The 12,516-nt window shown below is 44.0% G+C and overlaps 1 protein-coding gene across 4 annotated transcripts in view; it reads right to left on the reverse strand.

Moving 5' to 3' along the window:
• Positions 1-1,095: 1,095 nt before the first annotated feature.
• Positions 1,096-12,516, reverse strand: part of CACHD1 (cache domain containing 1) — a 141,277-nt gene continuing 129,856 nt past the window's right edge. For 3 of the 4 annotated variants that reach the window (XM_065071989.1, XM_065071987.1, XM_065071990.1), the window contains 10 exons: positions 11,631-11,730; positions 11,388-11,504; positions 9,608-9,768; positions 8,873-8,959; positions 8,577-8,693; positions 7,523-7,674; positions 6,960-7,121; positions 6,135-6,212; positions 5,050-5,151; positions 1,096-2,786 (listed from right to left, as the gene is read on the reverse strand). In XM_065071989.1, the coding sequence (XP_064928061.1) occupies positions 2,548-2,786; positions 5,050-5,151; positions 6,135-6,212; positions 6,960-7,121; positions 7,523-7,674; positions 8,577-8,693; positions 8,873-8,959; positions 9,608-9,768; positions 11,388-11,504; positions 11,631-11,730 (1,315 nt within the window). In that variant the 3' untranslated portion in view covers positions 1,096-2,547. Of the gene's footprint in view, positions 2,787-5,043; positions 5,152-6,134; positions 6,243-6,959; positions 7,122-7,522; positions 7,675-8,576; positions 8,694-8,872; positions 8,960-9,607; positions 9,769-11,387; positions 11,505-11,630; positions 11,731-12,516 lie in introns of those variants that run through there. The other variant, XR_010474263.1, reaches the window with a different exon arrangement.

Consider the following 12,516-nt stretch of genomic DNA (forward strand, 5'->3'; position numbering starts at 1 on the left):
TGTGCTCCATAGCCTAACCTGCTTTAAATGAACATCAGCACCAGAGCAGGCAGGCAAGGGCCTAAGTCAAAAGGTGTGCTTTTCTTTATTTCTGTTTATATTATTTTATATGCAAGGAAACTATTCTGATGTTGCTTGACATAAAAAACTACAACTGAGGAGCAAATCCTCAAGTTCAAGAACTTCTGCTGCACAACAAGATTCCTTCATACATAAGCAGATGAGCAAAATACAACTTAAATTCCACCTTACAAGTCAGTAACTTCCAGAGACACTTTTGTCATGCGGTGGCACCTTTTGGCTGAATTCCACATTCTCTGTTACATGCACAGATTTGAACAAATAAAGTCTGAAGCTCAAACTTCAAATCTGCTTCACCTCTGAATCTTAGTTAGAACAGCTTTATGCGTTCTGTAGGACTAGGAAACCCACAAAGCATCTTGTTTGGTGTTTTGCACAAACTGTTATTAAATGCACATACAACTGAACAGTTTCTGCACTGAAAGCTGTTTTCCCTTCATGCTTAATTCTGCTGCTTGCCTGGGAATGTTGTTCTTTGCTCTAACAGTAAGGTTAAGATTTACCTTTTCATCTAAAGGCAAACGTGACAAAACAGTCAGTTTGTCCATCACCCAACAACCAGCATTATTTTGGATTCAAAATTAGAAATTCTAGCCAGTTGGGTCTACAGATTAACACAGATTGTTGTAGGATGTCAGATTCAGCCCTTTGAGCATAAAGCAGAACCGTTATTAGATTCCCACAAGTGTCTGGTCAGCAAAAAATTCCAACCCAATCCTGCACAAACACAGCAAAATGGCAAATGCACTGCAACGGAGTTTTCAGTAACATGGAAGAAGAAAAACCCAACTGATTTGCTTTGGTGAATCTCTGATCACTGCCAGAAATGGTCATTTCCCAAACAGGCCTAAAAATAAAAGTTTTAAATCAATACTGTCATTTCTACGTAAAGTTTAGATATTTCAAGGGTTTTTTTATAAAAACAAGGCACCTGCCCAAATGTTTCCCTCCTGTTACAGCACACATTCCAACTTAGAGGAAACTGAAACAGAATAATTTCAATCTAGCCAGTTATCCACAGAACTATATGTTATATACAGTTTATTTCACTAGAGATTTTAATTTTATACATAGTATAAAGGGGTATCCTGATATCACACATATAGTTATTTTACCGTACTGTTTAAGAACCAATTTTTTACATAATTCAGTATTAAGTACCATATTAATTAAAACAAGTGATTTTTTTAAAAAACCCTACATATAAATGGATGTTTATCATATGCACAGTGCAAGAATGTTTTTATATCATTGTAACCACAAAATGTGAATCTAAAATACAACACTGTGATTTAAAACTAATTTATAATTATGATGGCCTGTGTCGTAGGCAGATTGATTAATCCTTGTTTGAATTACCAAGCAATGTTAAATTCCAAACAGCAGCAGCTTAAAATCAAGATTTCCGAAAGATACCTTCCACAGTAACCCAAGTTTTACTAAACACTGGTTTATCCCTACTCCTCATCCTGACTGTGTCCTAAACAAACCAGAAGAATGGCACAGATTTCATTTGGAATTATCTGGTAACTAATGCTAAATAAATTATTTATTACTTCCACACAGGAAACCTTTAAGGATGACAGAAGATGGGAGAGGTTTTTGGGCAGAATTCTTAGAATTTTAGTAACGGAGTACAGGATTTCTCCTCTGCCAATCAGAAGAAAATACTGAAATATAAAATCAGGCTGTAATATTTACAGAAAACAATTGTGGAAAAGAAAGCATTCATCATGTAAACACGTCAGAAACAACTTCTTCATTTTCCCTTTTGCAGAGCGGGGCAGTGGGTGAATATCAGCTCATCAGAAACAGATGTCTCCCTCGGAAGAACCACTTCACCATCACAGGATATATGTGGTAGTTGTGGAGAATTGCTAACATGTTTTCTCCCCTCCCTCCCCCCAAAGTTTCAAGTTCAATAAATAGTAGAAAAATAATCCTTTACTTAAAAATCTTGAGATGCATTGTCCCGGGTTCCATACAGCAAGTGCGGCGCAGTGAACTTTCTATGCGCCAAACAAACCGCAGAGAAACCAACAGCCTTTCACCCCCCACCTCCTTCTGGCACGTTTTCCATCTTCAGCTGTACGATTTCTGCTCTTCCAGTTAAGGAAACTAAATCATCTCCGGCTCTTTTAAGCTCTCTCTCTCCTCCTGGCTCAGCATAACAGGGCTGCCAAAGCTTCAGCTGCTGTATAAACTCGCATCCCTGTATTTGGAGGTCTAACATGCCTCCTGCTCCATTTTATTAAATGTTATGGCAGGTCCATTCATCAAGCGCGTTCCCCTTCCATTCCGGAGCCAACCTTACATTTATAAAAATGTAAAGCTCTTCTGCCTCACAGTTTACTCAGGAAGTTCGTTAAACGGTTCCTGGTGAAAAGCACAGAACCAAAGCTGCCGGTTGCTGCAGGGATCATGGTTCGCAAGTTCTGTTTGTTTCTTTGTTTTTGTGGGTGTTCATTAGCATTCTGCGTCCACAGTGTGTACAGTGACCGCAGCCTGTAAGTGGTGGCTGTGGTGGAGGGTCGGGTGGTGCAAGCGGTAGTGGTGGAACTTGTGACTCAGCAGGGCGGCCGTCTGGGGCGGCGTGTCCAGCTCCAGGTCCTCGTCGTGGTTTCCAACGTCGACGCCAGCTGACAACGGGTCATTATTGCATGGAGGGTTCTCGCTGTCTTCCTGAGGACTCATAGTGCTGTAGCCTGGAAAATAAATCAGCAGGATGGAGAATTAAAAGCAAGACTAAAAGGTGAATATTCCACAGTGCTGACTGCTACAGCCTTCATGGAATCAAGCATGGTCAGTGCTCTATGAAGAATAAAACAATTGGTTTTAATAAGTCAAAAAAGAAAAAAAACAAAACCAACAACAACACAAGAACAACAAAAACTGCACCACCAAAAAACCCCAAACAAACAAAAGCAAAAAAAAACCCAAAACCAAACAAACCAACCATAACCCACAGCATCCTCTCCTGTAGGTTCACAATAGATCCCTTTTCCTGTCACTGTCTTTATAAACTTTGGTGACCTACAGTCCATATCACAAACAGTAAAAACCAATCCCGCATTCAGTAGTTTGTACAATTGCTGGTACTGATTTAAAAACCAAAACAAAACAGATTATTCCTTTTTTTTTTTTTTTTTTTGGGGGGGGGTGTTATCTTTTAAGATATTACTTGAATTTCTGCAAACAGCCAAGAAACTGGTGGGATCCGCTACCATCTCTATTCCAAACCACAAATCTCTGTATCAAACCACACCTTTCCTAGGAAGGTTCGCCAGCTATTTTATCTGGAGGCAGCAAAACTTCTTCACATCACCTTCTTGTCTAATCATAGTGTTTTATTTTCAAAAGGCAGAAAGCACTTGTCACCTGCGAGGGACTGTTGGCACAACCCAAGCAGATGTTTAATGCTGGTGAGCTTTCCATCCAGCGGAACACGCACACGCAGTAAACTCCGGGCTCCTTCGGCTCAAATATCTGCTGCTGGAGTCGGAGAAGTTCAAAAACCCAGGTCAGCGTCTGGAGGAGTAATGAGACACTGCGCTCCCTGGGATATCCTGAGGAAATGATGTCACCCCAGCGCCAGCTCACAGCTAACCCTTGCAGGACAAGATCGGGCTTTTTTCCTTAACAGGTCAGAGATTTTCTGTCCTTTCCTTTTGAAGCAGGTGCTTGCAGTTACTATGAAATTTGGATTTGCCACTGAAACCAGCTGTTACCCCCTCAAAACCAGTTTGCAGTACAAGCAAGATCACCTTGGTATTTATAAACGCAAAAACACAAACAAAATTTAAAAGGAAAAAAAAAAAAAATCTCGCTTTAATAAAAAAAATAATCCTGAGCAAACTTTGGCCAAGAGCTGGAAAACAAGTAGTGCTTCTGAGCATCTCAGTCAGGTTTGCAGCTTGAGACACCTAAAAGGAGTGTGTTAAAAATACCAGGCTGAGTACCCAAAGCTGCTTCTCATTTCCCATAGTCTGAGTCATGGTTTCTGGCTGGGGAAGACAACTGGGCAGCCCTTTGAAGAAGAGGGAATTACAAAAACTAAAAATAGAAGTGCACGTGTCAGAAATAGGTAGTTACCCTGCTAACCCAGACCTGTTGACTAGGAAGAAGGGAAGGATTTGCTAGGACTGCAAGAAATGGAGCAAAAGGAGCATTAGTCTTGCAAATCTGCCTCAGCACAAGTCATCTGGCCCCAAATCCAGGGTAATTCCTCCTAGAGCACGATTGCCTTTCTGACATCTGTTCGTCCATGTTCCAAGGCTTTGGCCTTCAGATTTCCCGTCCCTTGGCAATTCCATTAGCGCAACCACCGTCTTAATAATCGCACAGGTCTGCTGTGCCACAGCGACACACAGCCGGAGCAGACGTCTGTGGCAGACTGCCTTGTCTAACCCTCCTAATTTATATTAAGCCTCCTCATGAGTCAACAGCATGATGCCCGTCTAATAGTTTTCAAGATTTAAGGAGACTTAGTCTCAGGGCATGAGAGACATGTCAGAATTCCCTGAACACCCGAAGTGTGTGTGTGGCAAACACACATGGCTGAACACCCTTGGTTGCTACACACGTACACAGTTAATGCTGATCATTAACATCCCTCAGAGGGCTGGAACAGCTCTGCAGGGAGGACAGGCTGACAGAGTTGGGGTGTTCAGCTGGAGAAGAGAAGCTCCGGGGAGACCTTATTGCACCTTTCTGTACTTAAAAAGGGCCAATAAGAAAGATGGGGACAGACTTTTGAGCAGGTCCTGTTGTGATAGGACAAGGGGTGATGGTTTTAAACTAAAGGAGGGAGATTCAGGTGTGTCAAAACCGCTGAACTGTGGAGCAATAAAGGAACAAATGTGTTTGGTCTGGTTTTGGCAGCCTGATCTGCAATGTGCCAGAGATCTGAAGGAAAGCAATTAACCACAATCATTACTCTGGGGCCAGGGCAGCAGTTCCAGGTCTTACCGTGGTCACTTTCTGTTCCCGATCGCCCCCAGTACCGGCGTCTGCGTTCAGGGCTGTGTGCGTGTCGTTCTATCACCGCTGCTATGAAGCGAGTGTTACTGACTGGGAGAGACAAAGAAACAGAACTGGTTTTAAATTAAGTGCTTGCACTGAACTGTATCACGGGGACAAATCGGGCACAGGGGAATGCACCTTCTGCAAACTAATTCTTCTCAAATACTACTTCTTTTAAGAAGACTGTCAAGTGACAGAGGAGTAGGAGTAGAGGTGTTGTTTAAATGTGGAATAAATGAAGATCTAGTCAAACTCATTCACCTCATCTGCTTGGATTAATAGAAGTTAAGAGAATTCTTGTGCCAATGCTAAAGAACCTGTGGCAGCACTGAAAGCCAACTCAAAATGAAACTAAAAAGGACCTGGAGGAGCAGTAGATTCAAGCCATGGAACTCAGATATGCTTATTTTTCAGGTTTTGAGTGTCGACAGAGTTTTGAATCTTGGGGATTGTTTTAGTTCTGTTTCAGTGAAGCCCCAGAGATGGGGATCTGGTCCAAGTCTGGAGCTCTCCCAGACTTCAGGTGCACCAACCCATCTTTCAGCACAGCAGTATCATACACAAAGTGCCATTTCACTGAACGCTGAAGAAGCACAAGCATCCCAACTCAATGCAGATAAGATTTACCACCACTTTTGTTGAATGCACATGCCAGACTTGTCCTCTCCTTTCCAAGGCTGAGCAAAGGAAGGAGTTTTCCACAGCCTATACTGTCACAATTACAATTTTTAAGCTGATCAGAGCTATTTCTGGAAGTGGTCACGATGGGGGAGCATAAGGGGCAAATTTCCACATATCAAGATTTGTCTTTTAAAAGCAAAAAAAAAAAAAAAAAGTGATTTTTCAGCATGAGACTATGGGTGCACTGGAAATTACAGTTTAACTTAAAACATTGTTCTGTCATTTTCTACTGCTGATCAGCACAGGGCTTCCTCCTGTATTTTTAATCCTAGCATATTAAGAAAACAAACAGCTCATTTACTCTTAACCTAAGATATTTTTTTTTTACAGCAAAGTGATTTGGTACTTACTGATTCCTCTGTCTTCATGGCTGTCATCGTCTCTCTCGTCCCTATCATTTTCCAGGTTCGACATGCGCACTGACATTTCTACACACCATTACAAACAGAAAAATGCAACTGTTAAGAGAAAAATTTGGGGTCATCTTACTAATGGCTGTCACCCTGGTCATACAGTGGAAACACTTTGCGTTGCTGCGTGAAGAGATGAAGTCTGAGCTCTTTTTCCAAGCTAGACAGGGCTGGGGATACTAGGAAAATTATATTCCCCAACTCCCCCTGAAAAGAACAGGCTTTAAAGTTTCGAAGAAAGTGTACTAACTCAAAATAGAGCTGGGATACAATCAAATCTAGAGGTAACAAGCCCTGAGCACACTTCTCACCTCTCTATCTTTCTACCTGTATCCCTTCTCCCAAATTTCAGGGGTTTTATCTAGGAACAGACATCCCATGAACACCACATAGACCAGAAGCAGAGAATACAAGGAAAAAAAGGCACATCCCAAACAGCCCAAGCAGAAAGGGCATGAAAACAGTAATACACCCAACTTTAGCTCTAAAAAAAGTGTAACTTCAGCTTCCTGACAAGAAGCGCATGTTAGGGTTTTCGGGCAGAGCCTCTCTGGGTGGCAGCAGGGCTGGCTGCACCCAGGAGAGGGCAGCAACACACAGGCCCCCAGGACCAGACCTCACTCAAAGAGCAGGTGCAACAGGGAAATAAAATGGGGCCAAGCACTGAAACAAAACCAAGGAAAAAGGTTTTGCTTTTTTATTTTTTTAGATGGTTCTGGTTTAATTCCCATACTACTATTTCTCCCTCCAGAGTTATCAGCTCACCCTGGGCAGCCAAAGGTGACATGTGCTGGTGACTCCTCCGATGGATCTGGTGGCGATAGGCGTACACTGCCAGGACAAGCACCATGATGCAGCCCATAATGCCACCAGCCACTGGGCCGACTGGTGCACTTTTGATCATGTTCAGAGTGATCACCTCATCTCCTAAATCAAAAGGGACAAAACAGGGGGGGAAAAAACCATAAATACTCTGCAGAAAGGTTTAAATCAACATCTCTGAAGATTAGAGAAGATTTTGAAGGCTTTCTAGGGACTGAACTGTGCACATGCAGGACAGCACACTATACATAGGAGAAGAAATTCAGAGAGGGTACAACTTAAAGACAGGAAAGTATAGCTAGACTCAGCTACACGTCAATATTTTTTAAAATGTAACACCCACAACAGGCCTGGTGCTACTTCTTACTGTTTAATGCAATGTTTATGCTAATTTACCACTAGCATAAAAGATAAATGTGTTATGTGAAGCATGCTCTGACACTGAAAATGCACATTACAGAATACACACAGTTAAATGCAGCATCTGCTCAGCCAGGCAGAGTTACCTATTGCTCCCAAGTCATCCACGTAGGGGCTCTTGGCTCCCACAATGCCGCCGAAGCATTCCTTCTGCGGGGCACAGTACGGCTTATCCAGGTGGGTCTTCCCATCGCTGTCCACCATGCACCACTCGCAGTCCAACACGCCAAAGCAATCCCTGAAAATTAAAACGAAAGAAAACCATATTGATTTTCAAGTTCAACGCTTCTGGTTTGGCATAGCTCAGTGTATTGTAGAATCATGAACAGAGGGAGGCCAAAATCGTCTGTAAACTCTCACATATGTAATGTTTAGCCACAAAAATCTTCTCATTAAAATGCTCAAGGACCACAAGGGAAGTCCCACATGGAAGGTGCATCTTCCGAGTCTGTTTGTCTTGGTTTTTTTTCCTCCATCACTCAGCCTGAGCAAAGGGAGAACTTCCTACTCATAACTCCTTCAACAAGACATTCCTCAGCACGGTGAAGTCTGACTATGGTTCCACCCTCTGTCTGCAGCCTTTTGGAAGACGGAAGGAAGGATTTGGGAAGTCTGGTCAGAGCACGATAAGTTCCAGCAATCTCAGTTGCCTGGCAACCGCTCCTAACTAGCAAAAAAAATAAGTCCTCAAGCTTCTCTACATAACACCAGGAGTAGAACGGAGAAACTAGAAGCTGACAGGCAGCTGCTGTCTCTAACGTGCTCCAAAGTCACCACCGTGCCAGTGCTGTCTGCTCACTGTGAGCGCTGCAGCCGCACGTTCCCCGGCAGACATGCACACGCGGCAGCACCGGCCGTGTTGCTGAAAGGAAAAATTTGTCACCCTTTCAACAGCAAATCTGCTGGTTCTTGGAGTCACAAAGTGTGACAGGAAAGCCATTTGTTTGCTATTAATGGTGTTCTGTGACTCGAATGGGAACCTGGAGGTCTGCTGTTTCTGCACTACAGCATGTCATCATTGATAATATTCTTATTTTGGCATAATATTTTTTTTTCTTTGAAACATGTAAGGAAGAGCTATTTTTACTGAATTCTTTCAAGAACACAGTTTATTTGGAGGGATGGAGATGGTCACTTTACCCGCTCTCTGTCCTCTGGTTGCACTGGGTGTTAATACACTGCGGGAGAGCATCCTGCAGGCTCGGGTCGATGGCTGTGAAAGTCATTGGCTCCTGATGAACTTCACAACTTGGGTTCCTATATTGGGGCAAAAAGTAAAGCCTCATATTATAAAAGCAGCCAAAGCACAATCAAGGAAAAACATAATTTTTACCTATTACATATTATCTGTGCAATTATATTAAAACTACTGTCTGTTCTAGCCTGTATCAGCTGTGAGTAAGCATGAACAAACAAGTAATTTTGTTAATTCTCACCTGTTTTCAGCATTAGTGAGGTTGCCAGTACATTCATTTACCTCCAGAGGGCACTCACAAGGGCACTCACATTCGTTCTGTTCCATTCTTTGGGAGCAGAGAACACACAAAAAATTGCATCAGATGTTAGGCCCTGATTGCAGCCCCACAGTGCAGCTGCATGATAGCCATTCCCCGCATTCAGAACCTCCCTCCTTCCCCCAAGAACACAGGGATTGCTTCTGTTCTGCACTGCGACTGTGGACAATGCAGTAACGGAGCCTTTCTGATCTGTTACCCACCCCCTGGAATTTCAGAAGCAACAACCCTGGCCAAGTCCCAGACCCAGACGCAAGAATCCCTCTTGCAGCAAACACGTAATGATGCTGGCGTGGGCAAAACCTCCTGCAAGCACCTGGACCCCCTCGATGAAAATCTATGTCAAGCCACATAACATTGTGGGTATTAATACACCAGAACAAAGGGCCTGATGTACAGATAACTGAATCCGTGGTGGTCTTTAACATTATCTACCCAAACTTGCCAAGAACAAACCGCCCTGCGTTTTTACATGCTGAGTTTGCTAAGTCACCATGCCCCTTACAAATAGCACAGGTAAAGCAACTACTTTGTTTTCACTCCAGTTTTGCCCTGCAAATTTTCATTCAGCTTATAAAACAAAGGCATTTTTCTAAAACTGGAATGAAGAAAGCGGGAAGAAGGAAGAGGCTGGGGCGGCCCGTCCATACCACTCACCGGTGGCAGTTGAGGCACAGCCTGTCCACCATGCTGCAGGCGCAGAACGCCAGGGAGTCGCAGGTCTCGTTGACGATTCCCACGAAGGCATTGGTGCCGGGGATCCTCGTCAGCCTGTACTTGGAGCAGTGGCTGCCGTGCACAAGGTTGGTCAGATCACCCTAGGAAGAAAGAAAAGTAGTGCTAATGGTGTAGAAAGAAACTTTCCTCCTCCCAAGGAGCCAAGGGAACACAAACACCACCTTTGCAAATAAGAGGTTTATAAAATTGTTCATCAACCTGTTGAGTTTTGCTTCCAAGCTACTGCTGGGTGGAAAGATTGGTTGAAGATAGAAAAAACAATACGCTTCGCTTGTAAACATTATGAGATGTGGCAGTAGCGTCAAGTCCAATACTCCATTTCACTCCATCACATCGCCCACCGACCCATCCCCACCGCGCCAGCTGTTGCTGACCCCCAAAGACACCCCGCTCTGACAGGGAGGCACCGGCACAACTTGTTGAAAACTTCCTGGCACGTTTACTATAAAAAAATCCACCACAGCGCTGTGCAGCTGTGATCTGTTCGGTAGGCAGGCTCATTCCTGATTCCTATTTGCATGCCACACTCTGAAGTTTTTGCCCTGTCCTATACAATTTCCTTTACAGCAATACACTTTCTCTTTTGCATTTCAAGCATGGGGAAAATGTTTAAGCCTAACTGACATAAATCAATGTATTCTGACATAACTTTCAAATATTTGTGACACTCATTTCCCACCTTCTCCTCCCAGTAATAATTGAAAAGTATTTTTTAAAGAGTAGCTTCTCCCACAGAGCTTAACATCTTTTGAATAATTCCGCAATGATCTGTGGTGCTGCAATCAGCATTCACAGTGCAGCGAGAGCTGACAGCCCCTGGCTTAGCCCTCTCAGAAGACCCGCGGAGACAGCACAACATCCACATCTCCAAAGGATGCAGTTTGACAAACGATAGTCTGCGAATGTTCCTGCAAGTTGCACCAGTAAATACTTTTATTCAGTCACCCAGCTAAAAGGTAATTAGAGACCTTCACTACCCACGTCACAGGAGAATGTGACACTGGTTGGAAGCCAGAGGTCAGGAGAGAATCCAAAGAAAAAAAATCCCAACTACTGCTGGAAACTCCTCGCCCAAGAACCAAGAGCTTTTTTTCCTGATGCTGGATGAGACTTTGCAGACATCAAGCACACAGCTGGCCAGTGATCACATCCATAATCAGAGAATCATAGGAAGGGACCCTCCCAGCTCCCCCAGTGCCACCTGCCATGAGCAGGGACATCTTCACCAGCTCAGGTTGCTCAGAGCCCCGTCCAGCCTGGCCTGGGATGTCTCCAGGGATGGTTCATCCACCACCTCTCTGGGCAACCTGGCAAAGGCTCTCACCACCCTCAGCATAAAAAAATTTCTTCCTCGTGTCTGACTTGAATCTCCCTCCTTTAGTTTAAAACCATCACCTCTTGTACTATCACAATGGGCCTTGCTCAAAAGTCTGTCCCCATCTTTCTTATCAGCCCCTTTTAAGTGTGGAAAGGTGCAATGAGCTCCTTCCACGTCAACTGACTCCTCGTGTGAGTGCCGTCTGTGCAGCCCAGCTGGCTGGGTTTGTGTTTGGAGGGGCTGAGCGGACGCCAACCCACACGGCAGTTTGGCTTCCAGCCGCGTCTGCTGATTCTGGCAAGGATTTGCGTTTCCACCAAGAGAAACCCAACCCAACCAAAGTACATTCAAAAGCAAAATAAAACAGAAAAAGACACTTACCACTAAGCTGGTATTAAATTTATAAAACCGCTGAACTGTTCTGTCACTGAAGCTGTTGCAGAGGTTTTTCTTGACAAAGTTTGGGTGGTTCAGAATGTCGTTTGCTACCAAAGGCTCCTAAGTAAAAAAAAAAGTAGGATTTTTATGCCTTTTAAATCAGACACAAGCAGCAGCTTCTCTACAGTCCTTACCACCTCAGCTATTAGAAGAGGTAGCAACAAACCAAGAAAAAAGGAGCCAGACCTTGTGTGTGATGTGCTGCTGCTCTACGGGCGCATGTCCCTTGGGATCGATGAGGGTTGGGTGAGCCACCAGGTACCCTCTGTCCTCCATGATGAAGCACCTGCCCCACAACAGAGAGCGGAGAGCCCCCGTTAGAGAAACACACCCACATCAAACTTCATCTGAAACTTAGAGCTAGAGGAAGAATTTTTAAAGGCTTCTGTTTATTAAAATAACAGGGCCATTAAGCAAATTCCCTGGGGAATGTCTCTAAAGAATACATTGGGTATTTCCCTGAAGCTTTTAAATGTTACTTTCGTAGCAAAGCCTGGACTGTTGAGAACTCGAAAATGGAACTGATTAGAAACAGAAAGGAAAAGCGATCAGTGCATTGTCCTGTCTGATCGGGGAAGATCCAGAAATAAATTAAGCAAAATGAACTTGGAAAGCTTTAACAGTTTATGAATCTACTACATTACTAATTAAACAGAGATTTCACACTCTCCTTTATTAACCTCCTCCCTCAGAATTCAATTTTAGTGGGGAGCTAAATCAAGTCCTGTTACATTGTCAGCCTTCCCAACCATTCCTCTTCCCATTAGTTTCCTGTGTCATCTCAGGGAAATAACACCGGATCTTTGTCCCTATCTTGAAACTGTGAGGTTTTAATCTGCGATGTTTTTGGCATCTCTGGTTTCCATAGCCGCAGACAGACACACTGGGGAAGGCAGAGGAGCAAGCGGCTCTGAGATCTGCAGAATCGGTGGCCACAGAGGGGAGACGGGAAGAGGTTAATGCGGCCACAACGCTCCCAAGAGCTCAGCAAGGCAGCAGCCGTGTCCCTGGCACCACGGGGCTTTGCCTGGGCCCCCGCGGACACTTGGGGCAACTTTAAAGTCTGTGATTC

Source organism: Columba livia, chromosome 8 (genome assembly GCF_036013475.1).
Source record: "Columba livia isolate bColLiv1 breed racing homer chromosome 8, bColLiv1.pat.W.v2, whole genome shotgun sequence".
Classification (NCBI taxonomy): Eukaryota; Metazoa; Chordata; class Aves; order Columbiformes; family Columbidae; genus Columba; species Columba livia.